A 27,733-nucleotide genomic window follows, 5' to 3' on the forward strand; every position below is an offset into this window, starting at 1 on the left:
TAGGTTACACCACGTTAGCCACGTGCGATTTTTATTCCGTTATCAATAGGAAGAGCATCATAGAATTTAGATAATCTAACACTTTAATAACAGTACAAGGATAACATATCTTAATTACTACCTAGGTAGGGAATTTTTCGTATTGGATTGTATAAATTATCTCTACGTAAACAAAAATACGCACTAATATCGTATTGTTTTTTAAATTATATTGTTTTATTATACTACAATTTATAATGTGTGTTATATCTTCGTGTTGGATTATGTTTCATTTCCGTCTAAAATTTAGTCTTTATACCTTCAATTTCTTCCAACTATATTAGTATCTATACAACTGTCTATACTAATATTATAAAGCTGAAGAGTTTGTTTGTTTGAACGTGCTAATCTCAGGAACTACTGGTCCGATTTGAAAAATTATTTCAGTGTTAGATAGCCCATTTATCGAGGAAGCCTATAGGCTATATAATATTATGATCACGCTAACACAAAGAGGAGCGGAGCAACATGGGTAAAATCGCGGGGCCCAGCCCTGCCCAGTAAGATATATATCTAGAGACGTCCAAAACTAATTTACATATTGTTAAGCATAAAATATTTGGAAAAGTAGTAACTATGGACAAAATTTTTACGTTTACGAACTTTGAAATACATAGTTCTATAATTTAGAATTGATTTACATATTATCACTAAGTACATAGTACAAAACAAAGTTGCTTTCTCTGTCCCATATGTCCATTTATACAAATGGACATAGCTTAAATCTTTAAATCTACGCATCGGATTTTGATGCGGTTTTTTTTAATAGATAGAGTGATTCAAGAGGAAGGTGTTAGTATGTAATTTATGAGGTTTTAGACAAAGCTGGCGATAAGCTTGTATTAGATAAATATAGAAATATGTATAAACAATATTTTACAACCACTGTACTATTAAATAGTACGATTTCAAACACAATTTGCCCAATAAATCAGCAGATTATTATTAATTAGGTATAAATAATTTATGGGAGATAGCCAGATATGACTATTTATTACCGTTATTATGTTATTTGTACGTGAGATATTTATAATTCGCGTGTAGGAGTTTAATGTATTGTATTTGTGAATGTATTGCGACGTTCAATTATATTTTAAGAAATATAGTTATATATATATATATATATATATATATTTTATTTCAAGAAAATAATTTTGAAGTGAAACTTCATTAGACGCGTTGAGAGTAAAATTTCAAGGTTGCGTCATGGCAATACCGTCACGTCGCGTCATGGAGTTAAACGACGATTTTGGTATCTATAAATCTAGCCAAAGTAGTTTCACTTCTGACAAGTTTGCTCGGCACACACGTTCTTTATTCATTTATCGAAATAAAAATTCTAGATTATTGCAATCACATCTTTCACACCACACATATCTTCATATTCTACGTCATTCTATTTATTTCTCAAAATATCTCATGTAGTCGACGAAAATAAGTTAATATCCTATAATTTCTCATGAAATACATCGAAACACGCAAGTAAGCCTGTTATATTACGCTCCAGTAATTACGGCATTCGTCTTCATTTACGCTGCTTCAGATAAAATACCAATTATTTAAGATTATTTATCTTTATAGACTAGAGTATGGACCAGAGAAGGTTATTTTTGACGTGACAACGTCTTATAATTCGACAAAGCCGGCTGCACGCACGAAAAAACATGACTCATGCGGCGTTACCTCGCTCTGACTCATCTGAGGCGTTCCATGTTTGAAGTGCGAGCGAGAGCGCGGAACGAGCGACAAAGAAGCACAATCGGATGTTGTCACGTTCAACTATCGTCAGTAAACCGACTTTACAGACAACCAATTTTTTTTAATACATTTTATCCTACTGACCGAAAAAATAAATAAATATTATAAGAGTATCTGTAACTCTACAGATAATTCTAATAACAGACTAGCCTCTCGTCCCGACTCTGCCCGGGATGACACGGCATAAAAATACACCTAAAAAAACCTCACAGATAACAGATAAAATTACTATTAAAACTGGTTCAGTAGATCCATAGATTAACCCTCTATATCGTCACAAACATTACGTTTGATTGAAAATATCATAAAACTAAACTAAGATTCCTTATAGCTAATTTGTTAATTAATGTAATTCGATTTTAAATATATTCAATAGAAATTATCTCAAGATCGTGTTTGAAAACGGCAACCCCTCAAAGCAGCAATATCCCATGTCCAGTTTTCAGCTTTCATTACTAACTAGTATATCAACGTTCACAGCACCATTTAGCGCTGCAGCGATGATTAAAGCGCTTCAAACTAACGGCTCGCTGATCCCAACCTCGTTACCTGCACGACACTCCATTACGTCGCCGAATTTACATTGTGGTGTAAGGGGTGGGTTGAAGCGCTTAAAGGTAGAGAAGAATGCAATTAATACAATGCTGCAATTAAGAAACTCTGTGAATCTTGGGTACAGATAAAAAATAGGCGATGCAAATTTGAAACACTATGAATCGTATTAGGTGTGTCAGTACATGGTCAGTACCTACGGTGTAATAGATCTATAGCAAACAATAAAATAATAGTAGTTAAGAAGTGTACTGATAACAAGTGATAACTGCGTTAAAAACAAACGACTTCAAACTTGCACTTGCAACATTTACAAATACAGACAAAAATGCTCATAAAATAAAAACTACTGGGGCTATCCGAATAAAATTTTTATGGGACCAATTCGACACCATCCCGCATCGAACAAAAAAAGAATCACGTAAATCGGTTCAGAAACCTTGGAGTAATCGGTGTACATACATAAAAAAACATACCGGCCGAATTGATAACCTCCTCCTTTTTTTGAAGTCGGTTAAAAAGTTAAGCTATTGCGTCTTTTAGTGCTTGTGCCAATGTGCATACGAAAAAAATTGAAAAGCCGTAATTTTACATGAAAATACCGCTTTGACTTAGACACATTTTTCTCACTCTACCTACTTGTTAAGTGTTTTTGTTAAACAACGTTTAGCTAAATAATACGCAACTAAAAAAAAACATTGCCATTTGCATTGCAGTCTTTAACGCATGCAACGTTAAGATTATTATGCAATCCCTCTATGTGACCAATGGTCATGCGATAACTGCCCCATACCTTACAGCAGTCCCTATAAATTGATTGCAAATCGCAAAGATCATACTTTTGTACCACTACAAAGGTCTTTTCCAAGTAATAGAATGGGACAACATGTCGTAACTCATCTGAGGTAAAGCGTTATAAAACAATATACTGGGACGTCTTCACTGTGGAGTTTGTAATTTATGATGAGCGGTCATTTTAAAGGATTTATATTGTAGCGTCATTGCAGATGAGAATGGAATTTAGAACGTTCTAGAACAATTTGACAGATGCTGTTTTTGAATTAGGGATAATAAGATGGTTTGATTATAATATGATGGTCAGATATTTCAATCAAAAAATGTCGCGTTGCAAGATCGAATGTTGTTTAATGAAGTACCTACCTATAGGTACATATTTGTAAGTAAGTAGTTTTTGGAGATGGAGAAAATATCTAAAATAATATAAGTATTTCCTAATCGGAAGTATTTCCTAATCGGATTACCTACAACAGCCGTAGTTGTATACCTACCTACATGATTTTTATTTCATAAACATCTAATTAAATACATTGCTAAATAACGTATATTTTTAGCATAAAAAAACTCATGTTCATTTTCTCTAGCAGCATAAAAATACGATGTAAAGTGATAATCTTGTAGTGATTAGAAATAATCCTAATGTGGGTCACAGCTCACGCGCCGCTAGACGGCCTCAAGCGGATAAACTCCATGCTAATCATGACACAATAACCTATTAAAATATTACGTTAATCCAGTACATTTTTTAATAAATAATATTGCATTACTTTGACAAATATTTTTTTTAACTAATTCATTTTTCCGGAAGAGCAGCTTTCGGGAAGACTTATTTAAAAGAAAGAATATTTTGATTAATTACAGTAACTAATCTGTCTCTTTCAGGTATATTTGAAGAAAGAATAGGCTTAATAATTAATTACTTAATGAATTCCATAGTGTAGATTTGAGAAGTTTGTTTCAGAGACAATTAAAATTTTGATTAAAAGATTCGCGATCACCTCTTTATGTTTGTATTAAATGGGTCAAAATCGAGTCTAATGGATTCGGTTACACACAAACATATCAGTATTACAACAAGGTGCAAACTGCAAACAAAATAATAAATGCAAAGTAAAATCTAACAAACATTTGTTTACTTTTTTTAAGTCATAGCGAATCCTTTTTTGCAGACCGTACGTAAGCGTCAGTGTGACGTAATCGACGCGAGGTGCAAACTTAGCTTGGTCGAGTTGTAAATAGTAACATACACTAACTCAAACATGTTTTTGGAGTTGTGTTATCTTGACGAAAATTTAATTTATTTATTATGGTTTTATGAGATAGTGCATTTATACTACCTAATATAATCATAAATATAAAACTTAATTGGATTATTTCTTCATTTAAACTTATCAGTCAATATGAAGATGATAAATCTTTAATAATATTATCGTCGCATTTTAAAATCATCTATTTTCGACCCTTATCGACAGCTGTGAACTCAATAAAACTTTGTCCTAAAAATTGTTTTAATAAAAAGTTAAATTTTCGAGATTTGAGTTATACTTACGTTTTCCTTATCATACTAATCAGTAAATGATCAGAGTTGTAATAAATATCATTGTTTGCGTGTTATTATAATGCAATCAAATGCTTTATTAGAGAGAGACATGTATGGAAAGTAAACATGTAGGTATATTCAAAAGCTACAAATACAAATAAACAGCATTATCACTTTTACCTGAATATAGTACCTACCTATGGATAGTATAGTGTGATTGTATCATTCATATCAATAATTCGTTATTTTCTAAGCTTTTATTTTATACAATAAGCTCTTGGGTTTGTTCGATTTAAACGGATTAGTGTAAATTTTAATATAAATAAAGTATTATAGTTAGTGAAAATGATACGTATATTATAATATTATGGTTCTAAGAAATACATTGTGTTTTATTATCTTTTTTTTTAAGAATGTTTCAATGTTCTTATAGTTTTTCTAGTTCATAATTAATTTCATTCAAGTTAAGAAAAAACTATAAACTTTGTAAATGTTTTTCATATTAAAAGAATTTATTAACATCAACGCGGCTCGATTCCACCGGGATGATTTTCCTATCGCAACCTATCGCAACGTTGTGCTAATGACAACAAGTTGTCATAAGTGACAGTCGATTGGCATAAGTGCTGATTTACACAGGGTCAGTAACTGACTACAAATTCGAGGCAAATCAGTGCTGACCCGAAAAAAAACCCCGTGTAAACAGATTTGAAGTCAGTACAGAGGCTTAAAGTCTATGTAAACAGTTAAAGTCAGTCGCGACGCCGAATTTCGGCGCCGCGACTGACTTGTCTTCTGACCCTGTGTAAATCAGCACTTACAGTATATTATTATTAGTCTGTGGCATAACTTTTTAAATTAATATTTCCGGATTAATAGCTGAACTATCCATAAAAGAGAAATTATTATGATTTTTCATGCTTTTCATTTATTTATCTTTATTATTGGAAGTTTTGGTAACATTTACAAACAGAAATAAAGATTAAATAAACTTCGTGCGTTAACCGGTGACTTACCGCTGTCCTTATAGTCCCACCTCGATTAGCTTTTTAACTCTGATAAGGCAATGAGAACTCCAAGAAATAGAGTAAGCATATTATTTTCCTTATTTAGAAATAATAAGACATAGAAAACAATATTGTAGACTTTAACTGAATTCAAGCTCATTTTGTTTCAACAAGATGCATTGGTTTTGCTAGGTTTCTCATGGTAATCCAGTGACCATAAAGTTTGTTAACTTACAATTGAAAATCATTATTTATTTATTAAGGGTTAATACTTTAAGGGTTCACTATAAATACAATCATAAAGCAAGCCTTTAAACAAAACTGACTAGGTATAGAGGTCATCATAAAACCTAAAGAAATGTTCAGCCGAAATTGTCAAGCAAGTTCCAATGTGCCAACTCTAATCAACTGCCGGCCATTACCGATTCAATCACACGCCAAATTGCTTTGATCAAAAATTCTAGCTGAGCTGTGCAGATGTCAAACAGTTGAATCTAGACCATCGGAACGCTTTCATTATGAAACGGTATTGCTACTCATATTGGGTGCGAAGTTTATAGGTATTTTTATATCTTGGAAGGTGTGTTAATTTGAATCTTCTGTTGGACTGTTGAAGCTTTAGATACTAGGCTTGATATCTGTTGTAAGACAGGTTTATTTAAATGGAGAGCAAAAATGTATATGTTAGTTATAGTGAATTGTTTAAAACAAAATGAATGGGCTGTATGATTAACAAAACAAATTTTATATTTATCAACATTAAAAGTGTGAATTGAGCTACTACACGACTGATATAATATAACATAACTAGGTACTTGATTTTCTTTTAAATCCAAATTGAAAGTCCATTTATCCTAAAATGACAAATTGATTTATATGTTTTTATTACCAGCTAAAAAAAGTCCAAAGTTTATCTTAAACACTATAAGCACTAATATCCAAAGACTTTACCTTAGAACATTACCTATCACCATTGCAATATATTTCGTATATAATATCGTAATTAATAAAGACATTTCACAACCCCACTCAATAAATTTACCTTGACTAACATAAGCTAATTGCTACGAGCAAAGCCGGGAAGGGTCGCTAGTATATTACCCTTAACGTATTATTTACTTTAGTACAGTAAACAATATTATTTCGTTATCGATGTTCGCAAATAACATTGAACACTGGCCGGAAGCTATGTTATCAGAGTTTATTAACAGCATTGAAAATTCACATTTCATATTGTTATCGGCTTGTCATATTATATTCGTATACTAGTTTGACACGCGACCCTGTCGACTGTAAAATTAATGGGATCAAAATTATATACTTATTTGTTGAATTATAAAAAAGGGCTGCTCCTTTGATAATTTTTGGAGTGGGAGTCGAGCATGCTTCGGCACGAATTGGGCCACGCTCGCACCGGGGAAGGTACCACACCCTCACAGAATATCGGCGCCATAGTGACAGTTTACTGTCGCGTTCCGTACGGTGAGTGAGGGGTCCGGAGGCCCACATCCCTTCCCATCCCCTACCCATCCTCTCCTACCCCATCCTCATTCCCTCCCATCCTCGCCCCTTCTACCTAACTTCTTCCAAATCCCTTTGTGGACAGCAACACATCCACTTCCCAGTGGAGTGGATACTTATGGGCGGCGTGTATCGCTTAACACCAGGCGACGCGTCTGCTCGTTTGCTGTCCAATAGCATAAAAAAAAAAATAAAGCTCTACAATAATTTATAACTTAAAATGACTGCCATCTGGTTAGATATGCAGTAACTTATTTATTTATTTATTTATAACGCATCATGTCCGATTTGTGCTAAACCAAAATAAGTATTATACTGTAACGGTGCATTTACATCAAACGAGCGAATGTTCATTCCAACCCCACTATGTCAAATTATTTTCAATATTATTAAAGCGTTCGTTCGTTTTCGTATTTCGTTGTTTTTTAGTGCGTCGAAAAGATGCCATGCAATGTTCTATAATTAAATTCTGTATAACACTAAATACGAGTTTTTGTTTACATTAAAATATCACGAAATAATGCTCTTGCTCTAGCTCTAGCTCAATGTTCGTTTGATGTAAATGCACCGTTAATCAATCATCTATGTCAGAATCAAATAATAAACTTGAATTAGGTGTCCATAATTGCTTTGCAGCAAATCTTAAAAACTGCACACAACACAAGATTTAATTATATTATTTTTTGCTCTATATTATCTTCATCGTTGTACAAAAAGCACCTACTATCTATATTTTATTACCTATAATTAATTTTCTCATTGCCTTTATTTCCATAGCGATTCATGCAATAATCTCAAACATTCCATCCTTTCTATAACTACATTCTTAATACCCTTTAAAAAGTGAAGTCCCATATCCCCTAGTCCCCACTAGGGGGCAGATGTATTAAACATCTGTTTTACTGAACGATTTTCTTTAGGGACAAGTAGGTGATCAGCCTTCTGTGTCCTGCCAGACCGACATTTTTTTTTTCTACATCTCCACCGGGAATCGAACCCAGGAGCCCTTGGTTCTACTCTCACGCGTCAACCACTGTACCAAGGAGGCGGTCAATACTTAATACCCTTTACATCTAATGAAATATTATTTCTATCAATACATTCTTAATACCATAATCTAATGAAACAATACAACGTTATCTATTTAAATGGAGCTGTTAAAGATTGGACGCAACGATTGGATTTCGCAAATCGAATGCAAACTCCACTTCCCTTGGAATACAGAGCCTGGGTCTGTTAAGTCATTTTATATAAACCTAGACCGAGAGCTGAATAAGAAATGTTATCAGTCTTGTGACAATATAATTTCTTTTCATTATTTATCTTTATGCGTAGAAGCAGTGCTTCGTAAATTTATATGATGGGCATAAAGATTAAGTTGAAGCTAAGCTTATAATTTTGTATTGTTATCTATATCTTGATGGTACTGAAATTGAGAATATTAAATTTAAAAAAATTGTTTGTTTGTAAAGCAGATTTACGATCGAGATGTTTACGTGATAACATAATGCAGTGGCAGCGCTCGAGATGAGACGGGAGATCGGTCCGTCTCTCTCTCGTTATACCTGCGATCGCGCTCGTGAGCTTTTGGTGTGACACAAGTTTCTGAACATGTCACCCGACTAAAAAGATTTTAAAGACGTTATCACGTCAAAAAATTGGTTGTTTGTATAGTAGGTTTACGATCGAGATGTTTACGTGATAACGTCTTATGATGAGATGAGACGCTCGAGATGAGACGGGAGATCGGTCCGTCTCTCTCTCGTTATACCTGCGATCGCGCTCGTGAGGTTTTGGTGTGACACAAATTTCTGAACATGTCACCCGACTAAAACGATTTTAAAGACGTTATCACGTCAAAAAAAAACAATAGCAATCGCTCCACTTGCTTTTATTTTCATTGTAATAACTCAGCCGCCGGAATCACAGACACAATAGAAAATCTATTGTGTCGTGGTCCGATCGGGCCGCTTGGAGCTCAATGGGTTAAATTGAAGTCCTAAGTTACGACGGGTAACTTAGGACGGCTGATGATATTTCAAACCCGTCGTTTTGAAATATCATCAGCATGTAAGTTTAAGGAATGAAGGGAATGAAATAAAAAGTATCATATAAATTAACTAATTTTATTTCCTTTACAAACACACACAATTTACATATCCATAAAGTACATAATATAAATACTTATTTTTAATTATGTTCTTCTTTCCTACTTTGTAGCAGTCGTTCTAGCGTTGCCTCTCTTGTGTGTAAACTCTTAACGCATCCGTATTTTTTTTTGCAACTATTTTTTAAGCCTGTCCAAAAATTATTTGACTTAAAGTAATACTAAGTAATAAAGAGGCGAAATTAACACCTATTTACATATTTACAATAAAAATAGCGTATGTGCTAAGCACTCGTGTCATAAGTGAAACTTCTTTGGCAAGATTCAAGAATACCAAAATCGTAGCCTTACTCCTTGACGCGACGGTATTGTCATGACGCTAGCTTGACATTTTACTCTCGACACGCCTAAAGAAGTTTCACTTCAAAACAGTCAACCGGCTCTCGGACTAAATTATAATAGATCGATGCAGATACGATCAGGTCGAGGGCTAACTGCAGATACACCGATATCATCTACACCTGCGAGTGAAACCACTCTTATATCCCTGAATATTATTAAGGCCATTAATTAGACTGTTATTTTCCGTAACTCGATTTTCCTTTGAAATTGAAAATGCAATATATTATATAAACACCGCAACTCTCTGATTGCGAAATTGTATTTATCTATACTTATAATAAATCTGTAGAGAGGCCAATTCTGTACATGAAATATATTTAAAAAAAAACTATGAAGGGGTGATAAGGGATCGCTACTGATGCCAAAAATGCAATCAGTAAAATTTTTGTCTGTCTGTCTGTCTGTCTGTCTGTCTGTCTGTCTGTATATTCGTTATAGAAACAAAAACTACACGACGGATTTTAACCAAATTTGGCACAATTATTCTTCATACTCCTGGGCAGGTTATAGTAAAAGAATCATGTAAATCGGTGTAGAAACACCAAAGTTATACATGAAATACGCTATAAGTCATCGCGCGTGAATACAGAAACATGCAGCCATAAGGATTATTTTTGTGTATCAGTTGCCGCGTTCGACGCGCTTCGCGGCGGGAGCTATAAAAAGGCGGCGGGTCTGCACCCGTTTCGCGTTGTCATGGCATCACGTGTGAACGGCTGAACCGATTTCGATAATTCTTTTCTATTATATTCCTTGAAGTACGAGGATGGTTTTTATGTAGAGAAAACGTAAATATGTACCACGGGCGAAGCCGGGGCGGACCGCTAGGAAACTGACCGATATAAGTTGCGTTGCTACCCCAATCTACAAAACTTTTTTGGTCTTACATTAAAGACAAAAAACGCGCTTCGTCCGTTCCCACGCTTACTCTGGGTAATCGTTCAGCACATACAGATATTGAAAATAAGTAATATGTTCGCAGAGTTCTTTTCATCTGTCTGGGAAAAAGACTCATCAGAACGTGCACTTAGCCATGGCAATTAAAATAAAAATAATTTCGTCATCAGATAATGCAAACACGTGTTTACGTGAGTCATAAATTTATTATGGTATAGTCCTAAAATGTTTTCTAAGAAACAATAGTGTACTTACATTGTCGGCAAGTTTATTTTATTTTATTTTATTAAGGCTCATTAGCAGCTGTACATCGATTGTTTTACATAAAAAGTACACAAAAAAGTTCAAGTTCTTAAAGTCGGCAACTTATTTTTGTTCGAACAATAGAGATAATAAATTCCAAATGATCAAGTTGTAGATAAAGGTTGTAAAATAAAACGTTGCTATGGTCGAGATACAAAGGTGAAAGTTAATTTTTCGAGTTATTTTATTTTATTTTATTTTCTTTATTAGGGATAATAAACAGCAGAACAGTGGTTAATTGTACAATAAAACTTAATCTAAATACAGGTATAACTGTCCAACCAACAACATTATCCACAGTTTGGATACATACATTTTTATACGTGCAACAAATGCGAATAAGAAAAAATAAATATAAACGTGCACTTAGCCATGGCAATTAAAATAAAATAAATTAAGAATTGGAGATAAAAGTAGAGGGACGCAAAATAAGATAGGTTATTGCATGTTTAAGAGCAGATCAACTAAACTTCTTCGAACGGTTAAAGAGTGAAAATATGTACCAAAATGGCTTGGAGGGACTCGGTGATTATTTCAACTAATAGAGGGTCAAGATTTCAAGTAATGGAGGTTTTGGTGTTTGAGGGGAAGGGAACAAAACATTTTTTCTAGATTTGGAGGTATTTGACTTATCGAGGTTCGACTTAACGAGGTGCTACTGAACATGAAATACGCTATAAGTCATCGCGCGTGAATACAGAATCATGCCATAAGGATTATTTTTGTGTATCAGTTGCCGCGTTCGACGCGCTTCGCGGTGGGAGCTATAAAAAGGCGGCGGGTCCGCGTGCGAGGTTCATACAATATTTGGCTGTTGATGCGAATAGACGTTCAGAGTGTTCGACCTTATTGACAGATTTCTTTTGTTGTTGTTGTTGGTTTTAGTAGTGTTAAAGCATATTATTAGTTTACATTTTATTTCTTTATAAGTGAAGTATCAATTGGTACGTATTTTAGTTATTTTGGTAGTGTTTAATTATATCAATAGTTTATTTTCGTAATTATTTGTTTTTCTATAGGTTTTGGTGGTGTTTAAGCATATTATTAGTTTACATTTTATTTCTTTATAAGTGAAGTAGCAGTAGGTACGTATCTTTGTTATTTTGGTAGGTATTAATAGTTTATTTTCGTAATTATCATATATTTATTATAGTAGTGTTTAACTATAATTATTATAGTTCATTTATAGATTTCTTTTGTTGTTATTCTATAGGTTTCGGTAGTGTTTAAGCATATTATTAGTTTACATTTTATTTCTTTATAAGTAGTAGTAGGTACGCATTTTAGTTATTTTAGTAGTGTTTATATTATATAATATTAATAGATTTCATAAGTGCAAGGTAGCTTCAGTTACTGTTGATTAAAAATACACAATGCCACCTAAAAAAAGACCATCTTTATCTCGAAATTCTAGAGATGCTAAGAGGATGAGAAATGCGCGTTCTCAAGAATCGGCAGAGGAAAGAGCATATCGGTTAAACTCTATGAGAGTTAGTGCCTCAACTTCTCGAGCCAATGAAAGCTCTTCAGAGAGAGAGATGCGATTAGCAGCTGACAGAGCGAGACGAGCTACATCACGGGCGTCTCAAAGCTTTTCTCAACGAGAGCTAAGGCTTACCATTGACCAAGAACAACATGTGTTATCCCGAGCAGCTGAAACTGCTTCACAACGAGAATTGCGTCTCACAGCTGACCGCGAACGACATACATTATCTCGCGAGTCCGAAACATTTACTGAAAGGGAATTACGTCTCACAGCTGACCGCGAACGGCATACATTATCTCGCGAGTCAGAAACCTTCACTGAGAGGGAATTACGTCTTACAGCTGACCGCGAACGTCATATATTGTCTCGCGAGTCAGAAACCTTCACTGAGAGGGAATTACGTCTTACAGCTGACCGTGAACGTCATATATTGTCTCGCGAGTCAGAAACCTTCACTGAGAGGGAATTACGTCTCACAGCTGACCGCGAACGTCATATATTGTCTCGCGAGTCAGAAACCTTCACTGAGAGGGAATTGCGTCTCACAGCTGACCGCGAACGTCATATTTTATCTCGAGAATCTGAAACTTTTACTCAATATGAAGACCGTTTGACAAATGATAGGGTGCACCATAATATTGTTCGATCACTCGAAGATGAACATGAGCATGAACAACGACTAGAGTCGGTACGCGAACATTACAATTCTTTGACACAAGAACGATTAATAAGTTTGTCTAATGAAAGATTAAGAATCGAAAATATTCGGTCTCTTGAAACGGACGAACAGCGAGAGGCCCGTCTTACTGCAGACAGATTTCGTCATAGTCTTAATAACTTAGATGTACACATAGAAGATCAATCTAGAAATACGGTGGCGTGGTCAGACAAATATAAAAGTGGGTTTGCTTATAATTTCACAATTGATTACAGATCATCTTCTGTAATAGGCGATATGAACGTGGTATGTTCTTTTTGTAATGCTTTAAAGTGGAGTAAGGAGTCGGCTGGATTCTGTTGTTCTGGAGGTAAAATAAATTTGCCTTCATTCGAAGACCCACCGGAACCTTTGAAATCATTACTTTTAGGGGAACATGTGCAATCTAAACAGTTTTTCGACAACATTCGCACTTATAATAGTGCGTTTCAGATGACATCCTTTGGTGCTCAACAAATCTCCGAAGGTCCTTTCATGCCTACTTTTAAAATACAAGGTCAGGTTTACCATTTGATAGGATCTCTTTTGCCTGAAGACCAACCTAAGTTTCTTCAAATATATTTTGTATCCGACTACAACGAACAGTCGAATATAAGAAATCAATATTTCCCAAATTTAAATGCTGAACTCATTTCACAACTTCAGAACATGTTGCATCAGATTAATTCGTATGTATGCAGTTTTAAATCGGCATTAGAAGCTCTTCCTCGAGATGATGATAACAATTATAAAATTGTTATAAATGCCGATAGGCGTCCAACGCAGGAACACCCTGGGCGTTATAATGCTCCATCCACGAATGAAGTTGCTGTGGTATTGGTCGACCAGGAATGTGATAGGCGTGATATCGTTATCCGTTCCAGAGACAATCGTTTACAACGTATTTACGAAACCCACAGGGCTTACGACGGTTTGCAATATCCTTTGATATATTGTCGAGGGGAAGATGGTTATAATTTTGCTTTATACCAAACTGATCCGTATACAGGCGCACCTATTTATAATAAAAAGATTTCATGCCTTCAATTTTACTGTTACCAATTGCAAGTAAGACGGAATAGGTTTGTATACTTGCAACGTTTTCGTGGCTTATTCAATCAGTTTATTGTAGACATGTACGCAAAAATTGAAACCGAAAGATTAGTTTATATACGATCTAATCAAAGGCAGCTGCGCGCTGAAGAATACGTGCACCTTCGCGACGCCATGCAGCAAGATAATGATACGGTGAATATGGGCCGTTTAGTTATTTTGCCCTCTTCTTTTACTGGTGGTCCACGCTACATGCACGAACGTACTCAAGATGCTTTTTGTTACGTAAGAAAATATGGACGTCCCGACTTATTTATTACTGTAACTACCAATCCTAAGTGGGATGAAATCACTCGGGAGCTTCTTGAGGGTCAAGCACCGCATGACCGCCATGATATCATCGCAAGAGTTTTTCATTTAAAATTAAAATCAATGATAGATCTATTTACCAAAGATAACATTTTTGGAGAAGTATTGTGTTATATGTATAGTGTTGAATGGCAAAAACGCGGCTTACCCCACGCACATATCCTGCTTTGGTTAAAAGATAAGGTTCGACCTAATGATGTAGACAGTTTAATCAGTGCCGAAATTCCAAGTCCGATTGCAGATTCCGAGTTATACGACATTGTTAAAACTCATATGATACATGGTCCATGTGGTGCATTTAACGTGAATTCTTCTTGCATGCAAGACGGTCGTTGCACTAAAAGATATCCAAAAGCCTTAGTGGAAGAAACTGTAACAGGACATGATGGATACCCGAAATATCGTCGCCGTTCAAGAGATACTGGTGGTTTCACTGTTGAAAAGCGAGTGTCTGGACAACAGGTTATTTTAGACAATAGGTGGGTCGTTCCGTATTCTCCTGTGTTGTCCAGAGCATTTCAAGCTCACATAAATGTTGAAATGTGTAATAGTGTAGAGTCAATAAAATATATTTGTAAGTACATTAATAAGGGCAGTGACCAAGCTACATTTGCTTTGAGAAATGAAAATGATGAAGTTACAAGATTTCAGTCAGGCAGATATATAAGTTCTTCAGAAGCTGTGTGGCGGATCTTAAGTTTCAACATTCATGAAAGATATCCACCTGTGACCCATCTGGATGTTCATCTTGAAGGCGGTCAACGTATATATTTCAACACCGAAAATGTCACAGAACGGTTAGAGAACCCTAGACAAACAACTTTATTAGCATTCTTTCGACTTTGCCAAACTGATGATTTTGCAAAATCTCTTTTATATGAAGAAGTTCCATCGTATTATACCTACGATAAGCAACGAGGTGTCTTTAATCGTAGACGCCGTGGCAGGCCTGTAGATGGCGAGTCAGGTATTTTCAAAGAACATGTTCTTGGTAGAGTATACACCGTTCATCCTAACAACGGTGAGTGTTTCTATTTGCGATTATTATTACATACTGTGCGAGGACCAACCTCATTTATAGATTTGAGAAAAGTAGACAATGTTGTTTATCCCAGTTATCATGCAGCTTGCCAAGCGCGTCATTTGCTTGAAAATGATCAGCATTGGGATGACGCTTTAGCAGAATCCTGTGTTAGTGATAATCCAAGACGGTTACGTCATTTATTTGTAACATTACTTACATTTTGTAATTTGTCAGATGCTGTACAATTATGGGAAAAATATAAAGACAAATTTTCAGAAGACTTTCTTAGAAATATATCTAACAATGATGAAGGCACAACTAATGATAATTTCCGTGATCTTGCCATAAATCAGTGCTTATTAGCTCTTCAGGATGAGTTAACAGCAGTTGGCGGTAAATCACTATGTGAATATGGTTTGCCAACACCAACCTCAGTCGGAGAGGTAACTAATAGGGAATATTCCGCAGAGATTGGTTACAACTTAATGGAACTGCTGACAACATTAGAAAACGGTGTCCCAATGATGACTGCAGAACAACGTTCAGTTTATGACCGTGTGTGCGGAAGTGTTCAAAATAATTTGGGAACAATATGGTTTTTAGATGCACCTGGAGGAACTGGGAAAACCTTTTTGACTAAATTAATATTGGCTTATGTTCGAAATCAGCGTAAAATAGCTCTTGCCGTAGCTTCATCTGGGATAGCTGCAACATTGCTACCAGGAGGTAAAACGGCTCACACTATGTTCAAAATACCAATTGATTTAGATCGCACGGAAAGTCCAACCTGTAGTATTTCAAGAAATAGCGACAAAGCAAAGGTATTACGCGAGTGTAATTTAATCATATGGGATGAATGTACGATGGCCCATCGAAAAGCAGTAGAAGCGGTAGATAGAACTTTAAGGGATATAAGACAAAATGATCGACCAATGGGCGGTATCACGGTTTTATTTTGTGGTGATTTCCGACAAACCTTACCGGTAATACCACGGGGAACCCGAGCTGATGAGGTTAGGGCTTGCCTGAAAAGCTCTTATTTGTGGCGTGATATACAATCGGTGCATTTGACTATAAACATGCGAGTGAGAACTGGAGATAACCCGGATGATAGTCAATTTTCTGATTCATTATTAAAGATTGGTGAAGGTACCTATCCACAACTACACCAAGGAAAACTTATTCTGACGCCTGAATTATGTTGTATAGTGCAATCTCAACCACATCTTATATCGTCGGTTTACGGTGACGTAACAAATATATTAAATAGGGACAATTCCTGGCTATGCGAAAGATCTATTTTAACTCCTCGCAATGACCAGGCATCTGAGATTAATAACAAAATACTGTCGAATATACAGGGGGAAAGCAAAGTTTATAGATCAATAAATAGAATGGTCGATGAACAAGAAGCAACTAATTACCCGATAGAATTTTTAAATTCTTTAAATATGCCCGGACTTCCTTCTCACGAAATTTGTTTAAAAATTGGCATTCCGATTATTCTACTCCGAAATTTAAGACCACCACAACTTTGCAATGGAACTCGACTAAAAGTAACCCAGTTGCAACAAAATATAATCGAGGCTCAAATTTTAACAGGTTGCGGTGCAGGAGAAACCGTCTTTATCCCCAGAATACCCTTAATACCAAATAATTTTCCATTCCAATTTAAAAGGACGCAATTCCCAGTATCGGTGTGTTATGCAATGACAATAAATAAGGCTCAAGGGCAGACTTTTCATGTTGCCGGAGTAGATCTCGGTGTCAGTTGTTTCTCGCATGGTCAGTTATACGTTGCTCTTTCCCGTGTTAGCAGTTCTAGAAATCTTTATGTTCACGTGCCGGACGGGTCAACTTTCAATATAGTTTACCCGGAAGCTTTGCGCTAAAGTATTTTGATTCTATAGGTCCTTAAGCCTCATGTGAACCTGATGTAAATAATATTACCAATACATTTTAAATTAATAATACACAAGGAGTTACACGCTGACGTAGTCGCGGGCACAGCTATCTATACTTTTCTGCCGGAAGTCACTATTCCACGCGGACGAAGTCGCGGGCAAAAGCTAGTATTTAATAAAACTTTTAAATGTTACAATTGTGAACCGTTTTTATTGCGTTAGAATTAATTAAACCTCGTTATGAATAATGTTCTGACCACTTTTATGGTGGAGTGGTGAAATTTTTATATTAACTATTATGCCTATATTGACTAACTGTAGTGTAATAATATCACTGGATATTAGTGTGGAAATTGTGTGCGTTATAATGTAATGTAGGTGCAATTGTAAAAGACAGTTTAATATAAAATATCCTAGTAACTACGTATGTTAATAGTGCTACGAAGGATCAATTGTCAAGATGACAAATTAAATTCTACCTAAGATTCGTAGACCCTAAATAATTACGGAAGTATCGAGAATCTAAACTAACATCTCACTCCTATCTCTACCTGCTTGACATGCAATTGAAATATAAACAAAACATGCCACTTATAAAATCACTTTAAACCTTAAAAGTTAAAACTTTGAGATGTTGTTTTCACAAATTCTCTTATGCATTTACCGTATCATTCTCACCCCTGTTGTACCTTCCTATCAGTTATTATATATAATAAAAATTGTCAAATCTTCAGTACTGTCGGTATCAATAATTATAGTACATTTTTAACTTATTTTTAATTAAGTGATAGGAAGGGAGGTTTGGGTTAGAACTATTTCAATTAAACAACGTCCCTGACCTTCGATATAATTGTACATTTCGACTGCATACCAATTACCTGAATACCAGATATGGCAACATTCTGCGGTCATAGCAAATACGTGATATATCTACCTATGAATGGATTATAATTGTATTAATATTTTATCTATTCGTCACTACTACTATAATTATTTCGATTGATTTCGATTTTTCAAGTCAGCCAAGAACATTAATTGGTAAACAAACTTTAAGTACTTAATTACGGATTTTCACATATTTACTAATTTATTATTTTTACAGATGACCAAGCATAATGTGCTGTACAAAATCTCACACACATACAACACACCAATATCCACACGCACACACACACAGACACAAACAGGTAAAACAGTAGATCAAAATTCGAATGGTGGGACGGTCCTAAATCGTGGCAATCAATCATATAATAGGTGACTGTAAATATCACCCCACATAATATGCATTGAATGTAAATTGAGTTCTAGAAATCGCACTATTGAATGCCTATTTGAATGCACTAATGTAAGTACATCAGGGCAATGTATTCTAACAATATAATATTTTTCAATACATAATATGGTTACCTTTAAGAGAGCTACTGTCGAAGAATGGTTATTAATTATATGTTGGTATCATTTAATCTTCGGATTTATTACGTGGACATTATCGGCATTATAATAGATATAATATAGATATTTAATTTCCTGAAACAAAAAAAATTGAAGGAACAATCGCGAACTTCAAAGAAATATTGTAGGACGCAATTAACGTAATATTTATTGTGTATACAAGGCCAAGCCTTGCAATTATAAGGTATGTATCGTAGAATAGATAATTTGTGATATAGAAAAAAAAGAGTCCAATAATTATTTTAACTTAAAAAGAACGGACTTCGGATAAAATATGAGCCAGGTCTTAGGAAAGTGACTCTGACTTTTCATTATCAATTGTCAGTCATATATTGCATTATAAATAATAATAACAATAAAGATATGTCGAAAGTATTGTCTGTCTAAATAAGCTTAACGAAAATACATGAAGGAGCTTATATTAATAAAACATGACGTGTCGCATCGTTATTACTGTTTGCCGCCAAGTCGCTTTTATGAGGAAATATCAGCATCTATTCTTCGAATAGAAAGAGTTATAAAGATATCCCTGCTTAAAAACGGATCGATCATTTTTATCTTTCTAAAGTTATTAAGAGCAATAAATTGATATCAGCCTTTATCTCTTAATCTAAACATCAGTAAATCCCTTGTAAACGATAATATTTTAGTATATAATGTAATTTTTCATTAGGAATAACATAATTTGAAAACAACAGTGGTAAGTGAAATTGTAATATTTGCAATATGTTCTTACAACCCTGTTTTGTATAAATTGCGTTGTTTCTTATTTAAATCGCAAATTAATTCCTACCTATAACTCCAATTTGTGGTAGTTAATTTTTCATTCATAAATATTTTATTTACATTAAGTGCCAACATCTTTAATTTAATGAATAAGCAAACTAGATAAAGGGCCTATGCTTTTTCGTTCGTTCTTTCCTACATTCCCTTAAATTAGACATCGCAATAACAATCCTTTTACGTTACAGATCAAAATGAAATTCCTAGTGCTCGCAGCCTGCTTCGCCGTGGCCCTCGCCGGCCCAGCCCGCCTCATCCCCGAGAGCGCTGGCCCCGTGGTCATCGAGCCTGAAGAGATCGCCGTCGGACCCGGCATCGTCAAGCCCGAAGTCATCGTTCCTGGCCCCGCTATCATTGACTACGAGCCTATCTCCGTAGGCCCCGCTGTCATCGACCATGAGCCCATCTCCGTAGGCCCCGCTATCATCGACCATGAGCCCATCTCCGTAGGCCCTGCCATCATTGACAACGAACCTATCTCCGTTGGCCCCGCCATCATCGACCCCGAAGTTGCCGCTCAAGAACAGAGCCCCCTTGTGCAAGTCATCATCAACATCAACTCCAAGAGCCACGTCATCGAGATCCCCGTTGACGCGCCCGAAGCTGGCCCCGCTGTCGTGCCTGAGATCATCCCCGAACCCGTGGACGTCATCGACGTTGAGCCCGTTGATGTCATCGACGTCAAGCCCGTTGATGTGATCGACGTTAAGCCCGTTGATGTCGTCGACGTGAAACCCGTCGACGTTGTTGAAGTCGCCCCCGCAGAAATCGGAACCCCCACCCTCCCCGCACCCGCCCCCATCGTCGTTGACCCCGCTCAAATCCTCCCTGAACAACTCAACTAAATACAACCAGTATTTAGCTATAGGAACTGAGAACACTCAAATATTTGATGGTTTAATAAGTAACATAAGTACATTTTTGTATTAAACTTTTAAAACATCTAGTTCCTACTTTCAATCATCCGTTTTGAGACGCTGTGACAATTTCCATTGTGGTATTTCGATCAATACAAAGAATGCTGCATGCTTGAATAAATACTTGACTATTTATGTTTAGATTTTTATTTATAGTGTGGAGTTTTAAAATTTTAATCAATACTGTATTTTGAAATTAGCTGAAGGATACGCAATCTATTACGCCCGTATTACGCAATACGTGGGAATATGATAAAAATGGCATTTTCTAAGCACTTTTCATGATTAAGTTACTGCCAAAAACTGTAGTTATTGGCTTCCTAAATATATTTTACTACTCACTCTCTGATAAAAACCGTTTCTTTTTAAGAATGGATATTTATATTTAGATTCATTCATTTGTGTAAGCTCCTAAAGTTTTAATGTTATCTATGATGAAGTATGATCCTAAATTTTGAATTTTGAAGAAAAATACAGTTGATAAATATATTAAATTCTCTTTAATCATGAAATATCATGATAAAGAAAGAAATGCATTGAATCCACAGATAAACACCGATAAGAAACAAACTTTTAATAACTATGTATTATGCAATCAAATTCAAAATAGGATCCTCTCAGCACCATATTGCGACATCATATCATTTAATCCAAAAGAAGTAGAAATCTTCTTTTTAATTTATTGTCATCATCATCACTACATAGTATAAAACAAAGTCGCTTTCTCTGTCCCTATGTCCCTTTATAAAGGTACTTAAATCTTTAAAACTACGCAACGGATTTTGAAGCGGTTTTTTTAAATAGATAGAGTGATTCAAGTGGAAGGTCTTAGTATATAATTTATTAGGTTTTAGACTAAGCGGACGAAGCCGCGGGCGGTAAGCTAGTTTGATATAAGAGACTTAATAGATATGCAACAAGAATTTTGATGTAAATCTTTTTTATAAAGACATTTGGCACATCATTGACCATCTTATTCTTAGTTAGATCCTGTGGTTAGATCGGAAGTCCATGGCACCTGTTTCACGTAAAATATTTATCATGGTTCGCTAGTTCAGTATTTTTTGATTGATGTAAATGTGATATGAAGAAATCGAGAAATCTGTTATAAAAAAAAATTGGCATCGTGCAACAGGCGCCTGTAAATCGTAATTCGTAGGTACAGCTACATACGCTTACAATTACCTATTAAATAAAAGTCTATTTCTGAGATTTTATGATTATATTTCTGATGTAATTATATTATAATAACTAAAAGAGAAAAATCTCAAACATTTGATAGGTAACTATATCTAAATAAATAATAATTATATCAACTCTATAACTTTACTCATGGAGTCAGGAATAAACGATTATTCTTTCAAAAGATAAATAAAAAAATTGGCTGTCTGTAAAGTCGGTTTACTGACGATAGTTGAACGTGACAACGTCCGATTGTGCTTCTTTGTCGCTCGTTCCGCGCTCTCGCTCGCACTTCAAGCCTTACATGGAACGCCTCAGATGAGTCAGAGCGAGGTAACGCCGCATGAGTCATGTTTTTTCGTGCGTGCAGCCGGCTCTATCGAATTATAAGACGTTGTCACCTCAATAATTAATACAGTTTTAACAATTATAAACTCCGATTCAGGTTAACATCGTAAGACATGATACATTCGTAGGAAACATAAACACCTGTACTTTCACTGTTCGCAAAGGGTCGTGGAGCCGTTCAACCTTTTATAAACTTTATTTTCCCTTGCGCCTTGTTAAATTTAAAAGCCAACTACGAGGATAAGTAATTGAATTACATCGACGATCTACTTTCTGTAGGAGCAATAAATTTTTTTAATTCCATAGTTTAGAGTTATACGGATTATCTAGACACGCGGCAGCGTGTCAAGCCGAGTTCAAGCGAAGAGAACTGGCGAGCAGCAGCCGTGTGTATATTTACACGAACCATTTCGAGCCACTTTTCACCCCCTTATAACTCGAAAACTATTTAAGTTATATAAACCAAATTTGGTACATATCAAGAGGACCTCAAGATAAACAAGAACCTTAAATTTCATAAATACAGATTAAACAGTTGCGTAGATATTAATATCCAAAAATCGCAATTTTTAAGACTGACTGACTTATAGACATATACAAAACCTAACCCACTTCCAGATGACCTAGAAAGTTCAAATTTTGTAATCAACTAGGTAATAGTGAGTGTACAAAGGAAAAAATCAGAAAATACTGAATTTATTTGTATTTAATTTTTTTTTCAATGACATAAATTTTGTTTGTATGGAAAAATGGAAAAGTTTAAAAAAATAGAAAATAGTATATTCACCTTACTAGTCTTAAAAAATAGCCTACTGTTTATATTGTTTATATTTTGTTTATATTTTGTGAGGTTCTAAAAACTAGCCTCATCAAATTATGGGGTTCAATAGGTCATTAGTTGTTTGCTTTGTGAAAATAATTATAGTATTCAAATTAAAAAAGTTATATTTTGGAATAAACATTGTTCTCTAAGGGAAAATAAAACAATTGAGTTTTCAGTCAACCTAAGAACTTAATACATCTTTGTAAATAAATTTCTGGACTGTCTGCAGAACTTGGCACACATTTAGATCTCATTTCTTTTTTTGGCAAATTAAGTCAACGATTGAACTCGGCTCCAATTTTTACATTTATGTTTTTGGTGGGATTTCTTTTAATTTAAAGGTTTTTTTTTTAGTAAACAGAACGTGTATGAAGAATGTAAATAATAAGAAATCTGTTTGAATAATGATTTATTATTTCTTCAGTAAAAATTCAGAAGTGCGTAAGTATGCTTTCCATAGGTACCTTTTTTTTGTTTTTATTTTTTTTGGAGTGGGGAAATCTTCGAAAGATACCCACGGCCCCCGGGGAAGGAGCCGTGGGTTATTTTGGATTCTTACCGCCTAAAACCCCACTGTGTTCCGTCGAGCCGCTTTAATGATAGGGCCGCGGGTATTGATTAGAAATCTTCCTCGACTTCCATAGGTACCTAATCAGTACTATACAATACAATAGAAAGGTAGGTAATAATATATTATTATTAAGAACTTGATATAACCTATACAACATTCTTTGTAAAAAACATCTTAAAAACAAAATAGAAACCAACAACACCAAGCACAGGTACTTACCTAATTCCAATTTAAAATGTTGAGAAATCAACTCGCAACCTTTTAAGAGTTAGCCATTACTACACTGAAAGGTCGAAAGGATCTCAACTCTCAAGACATACAAAAGAAACTTTATCACTAACTTCTTAATAGAAATAAACCAACTTCCATTTGAACAAGGAGAGCAATTGAAAACAAATTCCTTTTAACGCTTCTACCGAACTTGGTTGTTAATAATTAAGTGCTTTTGAGTAGGTTTCAATTATTATCAGATAAGTACGAGATTCGATCTTTGGTTAAAAAACGACGTGTGGCACTCGGGGACTGCCGCGGTAAAGCTATTGCAAGCTATGCCTTCAAGCCACACCTCCGCCCGTCGGAGTGGTGAGCGTGAGGTTTTTTCGTTACGGAATTTCTCGATTCGGTCCCCGCGCTCAAGGCCCGCGATAGAAGCCGTGCAATAGCTTAAAAGAATCTCTGGTTGCTTCAATCAGAGAAGTAGTAGAAGTGAAGCTTCTTTGGCAAGATTCAAAGATACCAAAATCGTCACTTTGATGACACATACACATACCATGACGTGACGGTGTTGCCATGACATGACCTTGAAACTTTACTTTCAACGGGTCCAAAGATCTTCAAAAATTACAAGATTGCATGGTGGAAGTCGAAAGTAATGTTCTTATTCTGACCAGACTAGGTTCCTGCAGTGTTATATTTTCTTTCGGGCGAAGTTTTACTGTGTCTCTGGTGACTTGGCTATATTTAAATTATTGTTTGCATTATTTTCCCATTGGAATATTGTCAATTAATACTGAGCATTTTATATATTTTGTCGCACAGATAATTTATTACAATGGGCAAAGCAGAGTTCCCTCAATTTCCACGTCTATCAGGAGGAAATAATTCTCTACTTATTGTTAATCTTTACTATCTGGGGGCACGGTAGTGCCCCCGCCAAGACGAGCCAAGCGAACAAGCGAAGCGCACGGGCACTACCTACCTTTTCTCGAAGCGCTTCGACGTTTTTTTGAACCCTCATAACTTGGGTTTGGATTATGCTAGATCAACAAAATTTTCGGGATATATTGTCAATAGCGGACTTATTGAACATATTAAGTTTTAATTACATTAGCTTTTATACTTCAGATGTTATTTATATCTAAAAAACGCTAATTTCGTCACTGACTCACTGATGATCATCAAAATTGTTAAGGTATTTCCTAATGTCCTAGAAAGTTGAAATTTTGTATGTAAGCTAGTATTAGCACAGAAACAACAAAAAAATTATAAAACTTGTAACTTTCATCCCCCAACCCCTTAAACTAGGGGATGGGAGTTTGTATGAGACCTGTAATTTTAAATTAAATTTTGATGACGCTAGAGGTCTAATCTAATAATCTAAAACTTGGTTCCCCTAGATATATATATATATATATATGTATAGGTACTCCTTGTTAAAAAATAAATTAAAACTTTAATCGACATATAAAATTTTGTTACAAACAACTTACAAAAAGAAATGAAATCCCACCAAAAACATTTTCATGTAAAATGTTGCCAAGACGAGCCCATATGACTCGCACTGTCAAAAAGTTATCAGATCTCATGTAGAGCCAAGCTTCTAACACTACACGCCCTAACTCTACAAGGCCTAACTTCACAAACTCTACACCTTAGTCAAAATATGTGGCTTGGCCGTTCGTTACTACAAGAACTATTGTATAACACAAAAGTAATGAACAGTGAATTAATTTTTCACATTACGCCGATGTGAATGTAGCGAAATGGCCAAGCCACATATTTTGACTAAGGTGTAGAGTTTGTGAAGTTAGGCCTTGTAGAGTTAGGGCGTGTAGTGTTAGAAGCTTGGCTCTACATGAGATCTGATAACTTTTTGACAGTGCGAGTCATATGGGCTCGTCTTGGCAACATTTTACATGAAAATGTTTTTGGTGGGATAACATTATTATTATAATCACCAAAGTTTTAAACATTTTATATTATTTTATGATAATTAACCTTCACATAAATCATATAAAATATTATTTTATATCATCCCTATCATATAGAGATTGTGTATGTGTTCCCCGCATTTGATTCATCCAGCTGAGACAGATAGTGACTACCTTCCTTTACCTTATTTCTTCTAACAACACAAATTTTTTATATCCTTTTATTTACATGTTTACCTTTCATTTTATCAGAAAACGTAGAAATAAAAAAATCTCCGTTGTTAAGATGATCACAAATTAGCTTTCAAATTAACTAATTTCGCTTAAAAACTCAAATAATGGAAATGAAACTGCAGCGTTATGCAAACGCACGACATAACCAACTCTGTCCAAATTCTTATAAGCACAAAAGAGCTATAGAAATTAATTAAACCATCCACCGCAGACTAATCTCATTCCGGCCAGCAATTACCCAGCATTTACTGCGAAACAACATTAACTGTGCTCTTACAAAGTCAGCGCTTTAACCTTATCAAAATTACTGTGAACAATCTTGAAAAACTTTTGTCGGGTTAGTAAATTAATGAAGCATCGGTTAGCGTTGTCTAAACTAATAATATAGAGGTAATGAGGGAGAAAAAGAAGAAGAAGAAAATAAGGATTAGAAATTAAAGATTTTTGACGGTTTTTAAACGCGATTTAATCATTGTATTATTTTTCGGACATTTCGAACACTTTACACGGAGGTCTGCCCGTGACCACGCTCGCCATATAATGAATAAATCGCGTTTAAAATCCGTTAAAATATTTAATTTCTAAATGTATATAATACTCGTGTAAAATCAAACACTAGAAAATACTATTTAAATGAGATTGTCATAGAGTTCAACAAAAGGAGGGGTTTCTCAATTCGACAATTTTTTTAAGTTATACTTTCGAATGACAGGCGCGGTCCCAGCCTGACATTTTGGGGGGGGACACGCAGCTGGAAAGGTATGGAATCCCCCCCCCAACCGTACTCGCCAAATATCGTATTCACGTGAAGAAGAAGTGATAAGCAAAAACTTGAGAAAATCGTACTCGATAAAATAGAAAAAAAATTCTTATTCAATATATTATAAAAAACCGGCCAAGTGCGAGTCGGAAGCCGTTAGCTGCAAATTTTCGCAAATTTCAACATTTGCAAGGGATTAAAAACAGGTTTAAACAGAACTTTAGATGTGCGAGTGACTCCGATTTGCACCAGTTTTTTATATATTGTACAGTATAAGAATTTTTTTCTATTTTATCGAGTACGATTTTGGGGGGGGTCATGTCCCCCGTGACCACCCCCCTGGGACCGCGCCTGTCGAATGAATGAACCGATTGTAATCATTCTTTTTTATCTGAAGGCCGCTGCTTCCCGTGTGATCTCATTTTATGGTCTATTTCTGAAAATTTTAACACAGTTTAGTTGTAGAATTTAAAATATTTTTTGACGTGACAACGTCTTATAAATTGGTTTGCCGGGTGACACTTCAAGAAACTGCGTTACGCTCCTAATGCTAATGCTATGCGCTCACAATGAGAGCGAGTGAGAGGCACGCGTCCCTTCCACTCGGGCATGGTTAGCCCGCCTAAGAGCGAGAGAGACAGACATAAAAAGTCGTTGTCACGTAAAAATTTCGCCCGTATACCGACTTTACAGGCAAACAATTTTTTTTATAAAATAATTATTATGACGAATTTGTGTTTAAAGTTTTAACTGAAAATGGTTTTAACTAAAAACTAATCGACAGAATTTAAAAATGATTTCTTCAATAGAAAGCTTCATCTTAACCACATAATAAAAGCTTTATTTCCTAGGTTATCAAGCGCTCTAGAACAGTCTTTTCATGATTTTAAATCAAGTTCTAACGTCGATTAATAATTATTGAACTAAGTTTGTAAAATAATTATCAACAAAACTCCAGAATAAGTTAAATATACTTACGAAACATAATCACAAAATTACATATCATAAAACAAATTATTATTGAACACCTGTGACAATCGTTAACAAAAAGTTACC

The 27,733-nt window shown here is 35.1% G+C and overlaps 1 protein-coding gene across 1 annotated transcript in view; it reads left to right on the top strand.

The window, feature by feature from the left end:
* LOC123697603 (calphotin-like) overlaps positions 1-20,537 on the top strand; it is a 67,079-nt gene extending 46,542 nt beyond the window's left edge. The window contains exon 2 of the mRNA XM_045644149.1: positions 19,881-20,537. Coding sequence (XP_045500105.1) covers positions 19,881-20,537 — 657 coding nt within the window. The remainder of the gene's footprint in view (positions 1-19,880) is intronic.
* Positions 20,538-27,733: the final 7,196 nt, after the last annotated feature.

Source organism: Colias croceus, chromosome 1, assembly GCF_905220415.1.
Source record: "Colias croceus chromosome 1, ilColCroc2.1".
Classification (NCBI taxonomy): Eukaryota; Metazoa; Arthropoda; class Insecta; order Lepidoptera; family Pieridae; genus Colias; species Colias croceus.